The following is a 16,990-nucleotide window of genomic DNA, read 5'->3' on the forward strand; positions in this document are numbered from 1 at the left end:
AAAATACTTGAAAAAGTAATAGAAGCATTTGGCAAATCTCCGAAAAGTAGGTAGGTAAGTAGTAAGGAGACCTGATGGTGGTCTTAAATTCAGTGGGCCCGAGGGTCAAGCATTCATAATGCATAATTGCTTTCTCCAACCAACTTACACCACCCCCCCATACAACTTTGACAGTCAAACTGAATTATGGCGTTAAGCATCGAAGTGAGCAGACTAGCGTTAACTGCAACCTAGAGAAACTACTGCATATTTCTTAGCCTGCTGCAGTAAGCATGCATGGCATTTATTTAGGCCAGTGGCATCTCAAGTGGCCAAGTCAGGGAGCTACAAGGACTACACCCACCTTCTTCATGAAAAGATCTACGCAGTACCTCAGTGAAGTTGCAAACAGGGGGAGGACAGGCGCAAAGTAGTGTGACAGGTACAGATGGGATTGCCTTTAGTGCCCCTCGGGCACAGCAGCAATGTGGCAATTTAAAGCAGTTAATTTCAAACAGCATAAACACAGTGCTGTGACAGAACACAGAGAACACATTTAGTGGCCGTGCAGTTTGGTGATTCAACTAGACAGTTCAACATAGATAGTTGCGAGCAAAGCCTAAAATTGCTTCCATAAAAAAAAGAGGTCACCCTGCAATACAGTGCAGATGCGAAAAAAACAGCAGTGTATATTAAAAACACGCAAGAATAATCAAAGAGACAAAGTAGCAAAACTAATTAAGAAAGTTCAGTTACTCAGTCGTTCATTAAAAATATAATTTTTATTGTTTTCCCTACTTCCCATAAATCAGGTTTAATTGTTGAGAAAATGACTTTTGCTTTGGTGAGTTGCAGCTGCCTGACTACTTATTTCTTTCTAAATTTAGGTCACTTCGATGAAAAAGAGAGTGTGTTCGAGACCATACCCAGCTAAATGATTTACTTATTATGACGTGTTCTACATATCAATCAGTCCTTGCAGTAAAGAATAAGTTACCTACTATTGGCAGAGCTCTATCTAACCGCAGATTCATCACCTTGTGAATATCCATAGGCGCCAGACTGAATCCACAGATTGTTCTCAGCATCGATTCTGCATGCAGCAGGTGGCATTATGTGGCTCAGGGTCGCCTTTGTCCCACCCTGGAAGTCACGCCACCCAGTGAGCTGACATCAGTTTCTTTCTTGACTTTGTGTGCCGTCAGAGGCCGATCTTAATAAGTGATCAGATGTGACAGTGTGCTGAACTCTAAAATAGAATCTTTTTATGATTGGAGAAAAAAGTCGATTCCATGGAACAGGGCATTGGGAGGGTGGGGGAGGGGGGTGTCAGTGAGAAATATGGGGTTACATAGAATATCCACCAGAAAGAGGACCACCAAAGGTTAATTAACCTGTTCTGCTGCTGGATACTTCTAACCATAGATTCCTTACCTTGTGAACAGATTCCAAAGTATTGAGAAAACAACCTTTTATAGCGGACCCTACAAGGACCTAGCACATGACCTGCTATCCCTAAATGCTATACATGTATTGGAAGTGCCCAAAAGGATTGTGTGTGCACACTGTTGATGCACCCACTGTCACGGTGCAATCCAATACAGGAATTTGACAATTTCAAACAGTAGCAAAGGTGCACCCCTTAGCAAAAAGACATGAAAGACACACATCAAAATATCAAATACGTGTCCACAGACGTTTTCTTCGAGTTCTTCATTAATTCAAAAAGCGTATTAAAAATAGTCATGTTGAAAAGAAACAGCCGACGCGTTTCGTCCAGACAGATGGACTTCTTCAGGGCTGTAGATTTAACAAAAATATATACAAATATAATACAATACAATAAGTACTCTGACGAAAACATGACACATTTCAAATATTATTCCCACAGTGCAAACATTAAGACAGGACTACTATGTACTTAGGTTTTTTCACATTGTACAATCACCTATAAAATACAACACCAACCTAAAACATCTAAAAGTCATACATTTACCAAGACTATACACAGACTTCCATTTGTAACTAAAAAACAACATTTTATTATACTATATCAGAATTGAGGAGAAGTTATAAAGAAGGTGAAAAAGGGTGAATGGACAAGAGTTATAAAGAGGTGAGTCAAAAAGAAACAGATGACAAATATCCCTGCATAAATGGCATGTCTTAAGGGAGAAGGATAAGGAAAATACTACTAAAATGTAAAACAAACCAGATGAAGAATGCCATAAATGTATAATCCATGTACCCATCATCAAAGGGCACTCCTAAGACATTTCCATTTTTGACTTTTAGCTAGTTAGTCATGAATATGGGGTCACTAAGCCATATCATCTTATTTTCTCTCTGTATAGTCATTGTGGATGAGAATAGTCATCCTCCACAAAGCTTCTACCTACCACGGACACTCCGATGCTCTATGTCTTAGGAGTGCCTCTTTGATGGTGGGTACATGGATTATACATTTATGGCATTCTTCTGTTACCACACTTGTCACAGTATATTTTCTTTTTTAAACCGTACTGCTCACGGCTCTTTTTCTATGGGTGCAGATACTCAGTTTCTTTGTGCTTTCTCTTTCATCTGGTTTGTTTTACATTTAATAGTATTTTCCTTCTCCTTCTCCCTGAAGACATGTCATTTATGCAGGGATATTTGTCATCTGTTTCTTTTTGACTCAGCTCTTTATAACTTCTCCTTCTTTATAACTTCTCCTCAATTCCGATATAGTATCATAAAATGTTGTTTTTTAGTTACAAATGGAAGTCTGTGTATAGTCTCGGTAAATGTGTGACTGTTAGATGTTTTAGGTTGGTGATGTATTGTATAGGTGATTGTACAATGTGAAAAAACCTATGGACATAGCAGTCCTGTCTTAATGTTTGTACTATGTTAATCATTTTTTAAATGTGTCATGTTTTCGTCAGAGTACTTTTTGTATTGTATCATATTTATATTTGTAATAATATTTGCTAAATCTACAGCCCTGAAGAAGTCCATCTGTTTGGACGAAACGCGTCAACTGTTTCTTTTCAACATGACTGTTTTTAATACACTTTTTGAATAAATGAAGAACTTGGAAGAAAACTTCTGTGGACACGGATTTGATATTTTGATGTGTGTCTTTCATGTATTTTTGAAAAGTGGTGCAGCTCTGGTACTGTTTGAGATACCAAAGTATTATCTTTACAAGGTAGTCTGTGGAATGGCTCAAGCCAGAATATCCTGCAGGATGGAACGGGCAAATGCCCATCCTGCCCGATTCAGCAATCAAGGCAATAGTGCTTTCTGAATGTGTGAACTGACGTTGCAGACTAACAGATGTCTAGAACAGGCACTTCGTGAACCAACACAATGGTAGCAAGCTTGGCTCTGGTTACGTGAGCCCTTTGACCCTCTGATATGATATGGTATGGTTGTTTTGTGCACTGCTTTACCCTTCTTAGCCCCAGTGAACTCCACGAAGAGCAGATCGTCCACCCAATGGTCCTTGGTACGATCGATGCAAAAGCTCAAAGCTCTTTTGGCTTCCGAAGAATGGAGACACTCCTCTTTTGAGGAGTTAGGTGGAGCAAAGAATGTCAGAAGGGTGATAGATTGATCAACATGAAAAGTCTTAATAAACTTCAGCAAGAATGCCGCATTAGTCGGCAACCTCAGTTTGTAGGGAAAAAGGTGGTTTAGGTGTATGAACAGCCAGAGCTCGAAGCACCTATGTGACGAGCTGATGTTCTCACTATGAAGAAGACTGTTTCAAAAGTCAGTAGATGTAGAGAACACCTTTGGAGGGGCTAACAAGTACTACACATAAGGAAAGTGAGGACGACATTAAGCTCCTACTGTGGCATCACAATAGGCTGGGGTGTGGGGGGGGGGGGCAAAACATACGGGCCAGTCCTTTAAGAAAACAAATCACAACAGGTGATGAAAATAGGGACTGTTGGTCTGGTAACTGAAACAAAGGCTGCGCAGGGCTAAAGACAACAAAAAAAGAAAAACATCCAATAAGTCTGCCTGTAATGGGTCTGTATGGCGGGAACTACATCCGGTTGAGGGAGGTTCTGGAAAGACCAGAGCCTGCGTGAATCACAGCTAGGACCCTAAGGTCTCATCAAAAGTAAACGGAAAGTATACAAAATGTGCAATAGATATACAGTGAAAGAAGATACAAATAGTATAAAAAACACCGAGCAAGTAGCTGGTTTTGCCAATGTTTGTTTGTTTATATTTTTTTTGTTTTATAACTGGTTCAGTTGGTATTGTTATCGTCACAATACAGCAGTTATGGATTGTATTCTGATTCAAATTAAATTACATTTGTTCAACAATTGTAACAAACAAGGTCCCAATGCATTTCGGGTTAATCTCTAACCCTTCGTCAGGGGATGAATACATTCACAAATAATCAAAGTAAATGAAGTTGCTCTCTTTTAAGTTCTTTTCAGCCTCCAGCCGGAGCTACAACAAAAGCCACATGAATTCAATTAGAGATGACATGTATGTTGAATTTATAGGATTTGCACTCATTAGGAAGATCATAGAATAGAAACCCACTTCAGAAGGTTGATGTGCGAGAGAAATAAAGTTTCACCAAGATATGTGTTTGATAGACTGTAAAGGGAAAAGGAGCGAAATGCTCAAAGAAAGGAGGTGTGTGCTTACCGGAATAAATAAGTCCTACGTAACGCAAAGTATCTGTAAAGAAACGTGATGAGTGAGCTCTACGTAAAAAGCGTGTTTAAGCTAACGGGTCAGAGAGACCGACACTCAAAAAGAAATCAATTGCGCCCCGACTCACCCTGTAGTTACGCCTGGAGTCTTACAAAGGGTCTGAATATCTGCCGGTCAAGAAGTAGAAAGTGTCTGTAACAAGCGAAGCCGAAGGTTAGAAGCAACCAGGTGGTTGTGATACAATGTATCAGCTTAACGACCGCTTACGCGTCTCACCTTGCAAGTAAAGTGTTCGTGCTTCTCAGCAAAACTTCCGGAAACTGCAAGCCTTCTGCTAGCGCATGCGTGTGAATGACGAGTGTGTCGGTTATAACGGGAAAGGTGATGCGCAAATAACATGAAAAGAGGACTAACGTATAGTTCAATGAATAGAAATGAAAAGTGGAGTCAATGTACGTAAAATGAATGAGTTTGACAATGATTGTGCTTTAAAGCACTGCGAGTGAAATCTAATCTACCGCATGTATTGTAAAACAAGAGAAAAAAAACGAAGAAAAGTATAAAATAAAAACGAGAAACGTGGTGCGAGTGCAAATCCTTTACAATGAAATACATAGTATCACAACACATTCAGATGAAGCATAACATTTCGTAATGGTCATTCAGACCAACCGGGATCACCGTTCCCAGGAATTTTATCCAATGTGTTTCTCTGCATGAAAGAACTGTGTTCATATCTCTATCTGGCAGTGTGGAAAGACGTTCCAAAACAGTGAATCGTAATTGAGGGATGGTGTGAGGTGTATTGATCCAATGTGCAACCAAAGAGGAGGTCATGTTCCTATTGCGAATTCTACTCTTGTGTTCAATAATTCTGGTCTTGATTTTGCGACTCGTTCTCCCAACATATACCAAGCCGCAAGGGCATTTAATAGCGTAGATGACCCACTCTGTATTACAATCTGATGTGTGTTGTAATGTGATAGTTTTGCCTGTGTGTGGATGTGTGAAAGCTTTGCCTACTATGACATTGCCACATTGCCCACAGTTGTGGCATTTTTTCATCCCTGTGTTTTTTACAGTTTGAGGTTTAACTTTGTTTTTAAGGAGATCCCTCAAGTTCTTCGGTCTGGTGTGCGCAAACATAGGGGGATCCTTAAACAACTCGTGAAAATCAGTTTCCTGTGCAATGATGTCCCAGCGTTTGTGAATGATTGATTTGATATTTTTGGATTGCATAGAGTGTCTTAATACAAAAACTTCCCGTTTAGAAGAGATTTTAGAGGTAGTAAGAAGTAGATCTTCTCGTCTTTTTTGTGCCACTTTTTGTTCTGCCTCTAAGAGGATGTTGTCAGGATAGCCCCTGTTTTTGTATTTGGCCAATTGTTGTTTGATGTTCATTTCACATTGTTGTTTGTCTGAAGTGATCCTTTTGATTCTCGTTAGTTGGGAAACCGGTAGATGTTTCTTCAAAGAATATGGGTGGGCACTGCTGAAATGCAGTGCATTATTGACATCTGTGGGTTTTCTGTAAACTGTAGTGATTAAGCCTTGGGTGGCTTTGTGGATTTCAATGTCCAAAAAGTTGATCTTGTCATTTTGAATATCATGGGTGAATTGTATTCTTGGGTTGCAGTGATTCAACTCAATGATGCTGTGCTCCAAAAGAGTTCTAGAACCTTTCCAAATAACTAAGATATCGTCAATATATCTCAAGAAAAGGATTGTGTTGGCTCGCCAGACTGGGTTATGTAGAATGTATAGGTGCTCAAAGTACGCCATGAAGGTGTTCGCGTACGCTGGGGCTCCTGGAAAGCCCATGGATGTGCCTGTAATCTGAAGGTAGAATTTGTCTTTCCATGAATAGTAACTGTGGTACAGTGCGAAATGTAGTAACTCCAAAAGAAAGATGCTTTTTTCTTTTCTTCAAATTCATGCGCAAACTACGACTCAAATGGTTCTTTTCCATCAACCCGAGAGTTGAAGATGAGACATCTACCACTCAATCATTTCGACCAAAAAGTAAATTCATGTCTCCATTGTCACACAAAACTCTTGATACCTTTGAGATTTTGGTCAAAAAGGACCTGGAAAGCATCAAGTACAACAAGCCTCAACACCCGAACCTTTCACAAAAGGAATCACGTATTTTGAATGCATTACGACAAGACATGTCCATCACATTCCAACCAGCCGATAAAGGCGGAGCCCTAGTGGTAATGGATACTGAGTTCTATGTAAAAAACGTTGATGAGCATGTGCAAGATATCAACACATACATAGCCATGGACCAAGACCCTACAAAGGATTTTCTTATAATACTAAATGGTATTTTACAAAAAGGAGAAGAAGACGGCATTATTGATGTAAACACCCGAAAATTTCTTTTTCAACTCACACCAAAGGTTCCGCATATATATATACTCCCTAAAATACACAAAAACCGACGAAATCCACCATTTAGACCCATAGTAGCAGGCTGTGGATCCATGCATGAAGCAACAGGCCAATATTTGGATCACCATTTGCAACCTTTGGTTCAATCTTGGGAAACGTACATCAAAGATACAACTGACTGCCTTTTGAAATTGGAATCGATCAAACAACACCTTGATACAGATTATCTCCTTTGCACAATAGACGTTGTGGCCCTCTATACATCGATAGCCCACGATGAAGGTCTCGAGGCTGTAGAATGGAGACTTCTTAACTCATCATACACCAAAGAAAAAAGCATCTTTCTTTTGGAGTTACTACATTTCGCACTGTACCACAGTTACTATTCATGGAAAGACAAATTCTACCTTCAGATTACAGGCACATCCATGGGCTTTCCAGGAGCCCCAGCGTACGCGAACACCTTCATGGCGTACTTTGAGCACCTATACATTCTACATAACCCAGTCTGGCGAGCCAACACAATCCTTTTCTTGAGATATATTGACGATATCTTAGTTATTTGGAAAGGTTCTAGAACTCTTTTGGAGCACAGCATCATTGAGTTGAATCACTGCAACCCAAGAATACAATTCACCCATGATATTCAAAATGACAAGATCAACTTTTTGGACATTGAAATCCACAAAGCCACCCAAGGCTTAATCACTACAGTTTACAGAAAACCCACAGATGTCAATAATGCACTGCATTTCAGCAGTGCCCACCCATATTCTTTGAAGAAACATCTACCGGTTTCCCAACTAACGAGAATCAAAAGGATCACTTCAGACAAACAACAATGTGAAATGAACATCAAACAACAATTGGCCAAATACAAAAACAGGGGCTATCCTGACAACATCCTCTTAGAGGCAGAACAAAAAGTGGCACAAAAAAGACGAGAAGATCTACTTCTTACTACCTCTAAAATCTCTTCTAAACGGGAAGTTTTTGTATTAAGACACTCTATGCAATCCAAAAATATCAAATCAATCATTCACAAACGCTGGGACATCATTGCACAGGAAACTGATTTTCACGAGTTGTTTAAGGATCCCCCTATGTTTGCGCACACCAGACCGAAGAACTTGAGGGATCTCCTTAAAAACAAAGTTAAACCTCAAACTGTAAAAAACACAGGGATGAAAAAATGCCACAACTGTGGGCAATGTGGCAATGTCATAGTAGGCAAAGCTTTCACACATCCACACACAGGCAAAACTATCACATTACAACACACATCAGATTGTAATACAGAGTGGGTCATCTACGCTATTAAATGCCCTTGCGGCTTGGTATATGTTGGGAGAACGAGTCGCAAAATCAAGACCAGAATTATTGAACACAAGAGTAGAATTCGCAATAGGAACATGACCTCCTCTTTGGTTACACATTGGATCAATACACCTCACACCATCCCTCAATTACGATTCACTGTTTTGGAACGTCTTTCCACACTGCCAGATAGAGATATGAACACAGTTCTTTCATGCAGAGAAACACATTGGATAAAATTCCTGGGAACGGTGATCCCGGTTGGTCTGAATGACCATTACGAAATGTTATGCTTCATCTGAATGTGTTGTGATACTATGTATTTCATGTGGAGAGGTGTGGCTCACTGGTTAGAGGCGGCAGATCTGCAAGCAGAGAATCGGCCAGGGACCAGGGTTCAATTCCCGACGCGGCAGGGTCGTGGACCAGGGTCAAAACGGACTCGATAATTCTCGCCTCGGTACCTACTCTAACCAGGAACACACTCGGCAACTCTGGGCATTAGCTTGCCTCATCTCCACAACGGCCCCCCACATTCGCCGGGGATGCCTGGTTTCACCTTGGAGATACCCAGGAGGGACCATCTCACAGGGATAGCCAGGACGGGTTCCCCAGCGGTCTACAGCGCCACGACGCCTCAGGGCAGCAGTGCGCTTTACAAGACACATACATTTACATGTCATAGTAGGCAAAGCTTTCACACATCCACACACAGGCAAAACTATCACATTACAACACACATCAGATTGTATTACAATCTGAATGGAATCTGACCGGTTCCTTTCGTGCTGGACCAACTGAGATTTCTGGTCCCACTGCAAAGCCCACATGTGCCATCTGGTGTAGTCAACAAGCAGGATGCTGGAGGCCAAGAAGTCTAAGAACCACTCTCACTGAGAGCCACGACAGAGGCTGAAACATTGGAATCATAGCCCAAATGTCCTGGACTTGCTGAACCAGAGGGAAGGCTCAATACGGCACCGTATGCAACATGGCCTGATGCATGAGAGCTTCTGTGAAGGAGTCAGGTATGACTTCAGCACGTTGATCGAGAACCTCAAATAAGTTAAGAGGTTCACTGTCAAATGGAGGTGATTTACGACAGACTGTGGGCCCTCAACAGCCAGTCATGTATCTCCAACCTATGGAGATGTGCTGCAACCACCATCATCACTTTTATGAACACCAGGGGACACTGGAAAGGTCAAAGGAGAGATGGAAAACTGAAAATACTCCTGGTTCGCCTTAAATTGCAAGTAACACCTGTGGGACTGCAGGACTGGAATGTGAAAATAGGCGTCCTGCAGGTCCAGCTCTACTATCCAGACTTCTGGATCCAGAGCAGAGAGAGCTTGGACCAACATGAGTATCTTGAATTCGGCCTTTTTACGGAAGAAACTGTGAAGACAAAGATCAAAAGCAGGATGAAGGCCTCCGTCCTTCTTTGGCATGAAGAAATAAACAGGAATAATAACTAGTCCCTAATTCCGGTGCCAAGACTCTCTCAATGACTCCTTTGTCTTGTTGCAAAATGGAGAAGCCTCTCTGATTTAGGTGAAACGTGCAGCAGATCGGAGAGGAATAGTATGGCATATCCTTACTGGACTATGTGGAGCACCCACCTGTATGACCAGCCAAGCTGGATGTATCAGGGTCCAAAGTCATGCAGCCTTTGTGGATCTCCAACACAGGACTTTATTCACTTAGTATGTATCAGTCCAGCTCTAAGTCTGTACCGTTGACAACTACTAAAAACCATGCTTAATGCAAGAGGCATCCGCACCTGTCGAACAGCTATATTAAGATGTCTCAATCCGAATGGCCCACAGCTTGTCATTTAGTAAACTTTTTTACAAATTATGAAAAAGTTTTAAAAACACAGTTGGAGGCAAAATACAAATGCACTTTAGAGACTACGCCTGATGTCTCCTCTCTGCAGCATACGCACAATATATGGGTAAAGCGCAATAGCAGTTTAGGGACTAGTTTTCAAGACTCTCTTTGTTACCTTACGTATTGAATACTCTTTAGTCCTCAAACTAAAATTACGTGCTTCAGATTCTGCTGCAATTTGTAATTTTATTAAGCACATTTTAATGGTGTTTTGTATTTAATCTTGATGGTACATTGCAATGATTTTAGAGACTATGTCTGATGTTTCTGCTTCGTACGATACGAATAATATATGGGTAAAGCACAACAACACCTTAGGGACTAGTTCTCATGCATCTCTCAGTTACCTTATATAATGCATAATGTCGTTAGTCCTGATTTTCAAATTATGTGCTCAGGTCTTGCAGTAACTCGTAAATTTCATAGGCTTTTTTAAATTATATATTTCAATGGTGTTTTGCATTTAAATTTGTTGGTACATTGCTATGGTTTTAATTAACTAAACAATTACATATATTCTGATTCTGTCCCTGGATGGAAAAGAGGCTTCTACTCTTCTAAATTGATGCATGTATGGCCACCTACCTGGCCAAATATATTCGCAACCCAAAGAAAGGCATCAGCCGTTCATGTTGGGCATGCCAAGATAAACTTCTTGACAGCACAGGTTCCTTAACAAAGATTCTTGATATGGTCGAAGACGCTAAAGAATCAGGCTCTCTGACTCCCCCTGACACCCCCCCAGTTAGGGCCCAAAGGGCAATCCTTTATTTCGGAAAAGCAAATTGTGCCCCTTCTACTGAGCAACACTGTTCACTTCTTATTACAGTGGGCCATAAGGTTAGTGAATCAATCCAATTTCAAGGTTGGGACAAGTGGGTCTCTTTGTGGACCCATTTATTAAAGAAGTTGGAAAATCTATGGCCACATTCACTTCGCGAGATAAAGCCCTAGCATCTGTAAAGATGATGTATTCCCCTAAGTATTTTGCAGGGGTCGCTTGTGGCAGGGGCTGCTCGACCGGCTGTTTTACTCACCAAGCATTTTCTGCATGTAGTCGGACTCCAGGATTAGGTTAGTTTCATTCATGAATTTCCAGGAATAAGACAGGCTTGCTCAAGGGAAATGGTTTTGCAAATGACAGATTTTCTTTAAGAGTACACATTTCTTACTATGGTAAATGTACGAGAATGTCACACACATGACTGGTCTAACACACAACTATGTACAGAAAATCTTTCCTGAGTCGGCTCTTAATGGTCATGAGTAATTCACACCTTAACAGGATTTAGTGTTTCTAATACTTTTAAAATGATTTCCTAAACAGGGTAGTCTTTTTAACTGATATTTCAAATATATACTTTCAACATATGCACATGTGAAGCTAAGAATTGTAAATTTAATCATTCCTACACATGCTTACAAAGACAGTGTGGTAGCTGATATTCTGGACATCCGATTTCGGTAGGGGGACATTTAACACTTGATATTGCAGTAGAACATCGCAGTAATTTTCAATAATACTTTCTGAGAATCACAAAAAAAGGGTTAAATAAAATAAATGATAAATGGAACAGAACCTACCTATTGAGTTGAAAAGTTTTCGCACAACAACAGTTGAAAAGTTTAATTTTTCCCTCAAGTAGTCAGCAAGTAAGCCAGTGATGAGCATGCAGCTCCAGCATCCGAGATAAGGGAGTGCAGATAAGAAACCATTCTGTAACAAAGAAATCAATTGAGAAATACTTGAGTTTGCATATGCCAACCTTTCACATTTTTGGCACTTTTTGACCAGGAAATATAAATACAGCTTAAGAAAACAATTTTTTTTTTAAGACTACAACATTTTCTACGTTTTGTTCATCTGCACAAGGAGGCAACTACTTTGAAACATAATGAAATTTGTAACAGACTACAAAGTTTAACATTTTTTCAACACTTGAAATACTTAAATATATAAGCATAACCTCAGAAAGATAAAGAACATGTATAGGACACTCATTACTTGCAGAGCTGGGAGCGGCAGATACGAAAAACATTTTTACCTATATATATCCTGCTGCACAAAAAGAGAGTGATTTTATTGCTGCCTTTGTCATTGGCAGTTTGGATGGACATACTGCCACAAGGGTCTAGTTTCTCTAACTTCTTGTTGTCCTGAGGCATTTCACCACCTGGATGGAGTGAGAGGTCCAGTGTTTGTGTTTATCTTCCCCAGTGAATCGCTTGGCACTTATCTGTCCGGACCACATGGGTAACAGGAATACGGGCATGGAATCATGCTACCTCTCTGGGGATAGGGACATGAGAAACCAGTTGCCAATCCTGCTTTTAATGACTGTATACCTTTTCATCACTGGAATGGGATGTTCTTTGTATCCGGATTTCCATCTGTAAGAGCAGGGGAAGTTCTGGTGTACTGTAACGCCCTGAACGTCTCAGGATCGTTTAACAGACACGACAATGAGGACGCAACCACTTGTGAAGGGTTAGTTCTTTTAATGAAGGCAAATAAAATACAAAGAACAAACAAAAGTTATAGTCACTGGAATCCTCCAGGCTAAGTACGTTACCAGCCCACAGCACGGATGGTCCTAACCGTCCTCTGCATATACGCCGATCCCGGCGTATGCCAACAGAGGGCAGAAATGAAATGGCCGACAATGCCAATCGGTAGGCTGTGAGGGGCACGAAGAGTGTTGGGGAGAATCGAGGAGTCAGGGAAACACCCAGCCGGGGTCTCTACCTGAAGGGAGCAGCCGCTCAACCTCTTCCTCAGACTGCACCGGGACGCGGAGTCACCTCCTGGTGATGCGTCACCGATACCCCAATCACAAGCAAGAAGACTGAACCGAGAGCAGCCGCTCAATCGATCCTGTGGACTTCCGAGTCTGTAACGCGGCAAACACCTCCTGGTGTGCGTTACAGCTGGCAGTCCCTGTGTCTCTGGTCGGGCTGGGAGTTACGACTCCAACCAGCAAAAGCGCCACTGCGCTTGGACTCAGCTGAGTCAAAAAGCGAAGCTCAATGGTTGACCGGTAGAGCTTCCGGGTCCTTCACAGGTGACGATGGGGCAAGACACGGCCCAGGGAGTAACGACTCGACCTACCTCCGTTCTTGCCTTACTGGAGCACCACTCCGGAACACTGCTCTTCACGAAGCAGGTACGTCGGTGTAAACACAATATCCGACAGCCTTGTACCTCCCGGTTCCTCCCTTTATAGGGCGTGTTTTCCTTGAGTTATGTAACAGCTCTCCTGTTTACATAAGGGCGTGTTTCCCTTGAGTTATGTAACAGCTCTCCTGTTTACATAAGGGCGTGTTTCCCTTGAGTTATGTAACAGCTCTCCTGTTTACATAAGGGCGTGTTTCCCTTGAGTTATGTAACAGCTCTCCTGTTTACATAAGGGCGTGTTTCCCTTGTATGACAGGAATTCTTGACATGTACCTATACAAGGGTTTAGCAAGCTAGATAAAAGGGCCACTTTAAAAATAGGATGAGAAATCATGCACGAAAGATGGTTTTACTAAGAACTTGTTATTGACTTGGTTTAGGTGAGAGGTGGCAATGTTAAGTGCTCCGGGGTTAGCCAAACTAGATTGCTTGCTGTATACATCTGTAGAAGTTGTTTCCCGTTCCCAGCACACCACACTGTCTTTCATGGTCTGCAGATAATAGTGGCTTCTTTCTGTAGGGTGCATAAGCAGTGGGCTAGTTCTACATATGCTGGAACTTTAGAATTTCGCTTTGGCATTTGTACTAAAAACATCCTTGCATTACATAGAACTAGAAAACTTCTAGGCATTACTATCTGCAGAGAACCCCAATTATTGTGTGCAGAAGTAAGAAAATAGCTGAGACTGTGTTCCACCACTTGGTTGAGCCTCTCTGTTACACATCGACTCTGTTGGGTTTGGTATTCCCTCCGTGTACCTTCTGTAGGGATAAGGATTACTTGTAGCTGAGACTGTGTTTTATCACTTGTCTGAGCCTCTCTGTTACACGTCGACTCTGTTGGGTTTGGTATCCCCTCTGTGTACCTCTCTGTAGGGGTAAGGATTACTTGTATCCGAGACTGTGTTCTATCACTTGTTTGAGTCTCTCTGTTACATGTCGACTCTGTTGGGTGTGGTATCCCCTCCTTCTACCTCTCTGTAGGGATAAAGATAACTTGTAGCTGAGACTTGATTGAGCTTCGCTGTTACACATTGACTCTGTTGAGTTTGGTTGCCCCTCCATGTACCTCTCTGTAGGGATAGGGTTACTTGTAGAATATTATTCTCCAATGTTTTGGCTGTATGAGTTATAATCTGTCCCATGATTCTTCAGGGGACCACAATCAGGCTTGAAGCTACAGTGACATCATACAGGTTTGAACTATATTGGTTACACCTCACCAGACACACTTCATTGCACATTTTCCTGCTGTCTGAAAAACTGCCATTACAGGCAAAACATCTTGTACCTTTGAACTGTTTACACTGTTTGTAGTTCACTGTTTGCACGTTTATAACACGCAAGCACTACACTGTCACTTCACTACCTCACATGTATAATACACATCCCAGAATCTAGATATTATATAAAGAGACATCATTATTCATTGTTGTATTGAACATTTTCAAGAGTCAAACTATTACGTATCCTGACTTCAGCTGTCTATTAGTTACTCATTAGCTGATCCTACTAAAGGCAAATTACAGTTAAATTACCCTGAAGGAACTCCTTTGTCACATTTGTATATTGCCAAGGTTCCTAGAGGCACCTGGCTGCCCCTTGATGCGTTGTGTACAGAACTATGGGAATGTGAACCAATAGTAGGTCCTGTAACAGTGATTTTCTTGTCCGGTAAGCGGGGGTTCCTCCGGCCACTGTGAAGGTACAATGGCCTGCAAATAAGGTGTTTTGAGAACCTTACAGGGATGGAGGCGGCAGATAATGTTTGCTGCAGGATTCTCAAAGGAATTTCTTTGCTACAGCCAAAGGTCCGAAATGTGTTCCCCCTTTCATCTTACCTTTGGAACAGTAGGTCTTACAATTTGCACCTTTTGAAGCTCTTAGGATCATAATGGTCATTATCAAACTGGACAAGAAGTACAAGGGAGTTGGGGGTCATTTTAGACATTTTCATTATAAGGTCGTGCTTCAGCTTGAGCCAGAATACCTTCCTAAAGTCTCATCTAAATTTTATTTTGAATAGAAGATTGTGTTGTCAGTGTTTCACTCTAATCTAGTTACTACTGAGGGCACAATTCCAATCCATGAGAAGCACAATTTATCTGGAAAATATATATTTTTTTCCAGATGATGCATAACTCTGTATACTCTGTAGGGATACATTAAGAACGACATCTCAATGGAATATAAGATTTCTAGTAGGGCTCTTCCACAATGATTACCGGATGGATACACAAGGAACAAGGCAGCTTCTTGGATGGAGGAGTAAGAGAGCTCCTTTGTGCTTATATGTAGGGAAACTATTTAGGCCTCTGCTCTCAAAGTTAGTATAACACAGGAGTTGATAGCGCGGAACCAACAGATTTTTGGTCCAGGATTTTAAGCTTCAGTTTTACTTGTTTAGATTGTAATATAGCATTCATTTAAGGTAGGCAGAAATACAGAATTCTGATTTTGTGCATATGCATTTTTGTCTGATCTTCCGAAACTGAACTGACAGCTTGTGTACGTCCTCACATGAAAGGTCAGGGAAGAGATGCTAAACTTCTGAGGCAGATCAGTAGTAGAGTTTAAAATGAAAACATGTTTGCTGTAAAAGAATGGCCTGTCTCAAATGTAAGGCTTGGGTCAAGTAAAGGAGAATAGGAGTCATAGGATTATCAATAAGTATTCTAGGAATATTTTGCTGTCATCGTATATTCCTAATTCTCTAATGCATATGGATTTCACCTCTCCATTATTTCCTTCTTTACAATACATGTTTTGGATGCAACAAAACTATTACAATGGTTAGCTTTCCATCCCTGATAATTCCCAGATTTGATGCAGACAGGTAATTTATCTGTGTTTCACTCTGAGGTAATAACCTGTTTTCCGCACTGAGCTTGCCTTTTAGTGAATGTAAGGGAAAGGACTGCTTAATTGGTGTCCTGAGAATGATGTAAGCCAGGGACCAGAGGATCTGGGTGTTAAATATTAAGTCTATATCATTTAGCAGTGCTTCCCAGTATTTTGAAAATTTTGGGCAGTGCCAACATAGGCGAAGTAAAGCGTCTGTGCTACTGCAGCCTCTCCAACAAATTCCCATGCTCTGTATTTTTAGACAACCAAGAGATCTTCCAGATGTGAGTCCAACTGACAATCTGATGCCAGGGTACCAGCTTTTCTATCAATCAGTTTTTCTCCACTCTCCCATATACCTGAGTTGGGAAGCCTGACAGTGGGCCACAATGTGAGGGACGCCTTGTCAGCCCTCCACAGGTAATCAATTTGTCACATTTCAGGCAATTCACAGTTTGTTCCTGACCCAGCTTAGTTGTTTACAGACGCCGGAGAAAAGCGATTGGACAACCGTGCCGAGGCGGACAAAGAGGGCCTCACAGCCCGTAATTAGATTACTTTATTTTGTAGTCTGTTTTTGTCATTTGTGAACACTGGCAGCAGTGCCGCTGAGCAGGTTGTTGTTGCTGTTAATGGTTAAAGCCCTGATGAAGTTCAAGTGTTGGGTGGATATTGTACGTTGATGCAGAGACTTTGATTTGTCAAAATAAAGGA

General features: G+C 41.3%; 1 protein-coding gene across 3 annotated transcripts in view; it reads right to left on the reverse strand.

Moving 5' to 3' along the window:
* Positions 1–16,990, reverse strand: part of SLC17A5 (solute carrier family 17 member 5) — a 651,091-nt gene that overhangs the window by 282,134 nt on the left and 351,967 nt on the right. For all 3 annotated transcript variants that reach the window (XR_014962977.1, XM_085610951.1, XM_085610950.1), the window contains exon 8: positions 11,842–11,974. Coding sequence is in view for 2 of the 3 variants with exons in the window: in XM_085610951.1 (XP_085467077.1) it covers positions 11,842–11,974 (133 nt within the window). In the remaining variant the exon portion in view is untranslated. The remainder of the gene's footprint in view (positions 1–11,841; positions 11,975–16,990) is intronic.

This window comes from Triturus cristatus, chromosome 6, assembly GCF_964204655.1.
Source record: "Triturus cristatus chromosome 6, aTriCri1.1, whole genome shotgun sequence".
Classification (NCBI taxonomy): Eukaryota; Metazoa; Chordata; class Amphibia; order Caudata; family Salamandridae; genus Triturus; species Triturus cristatus.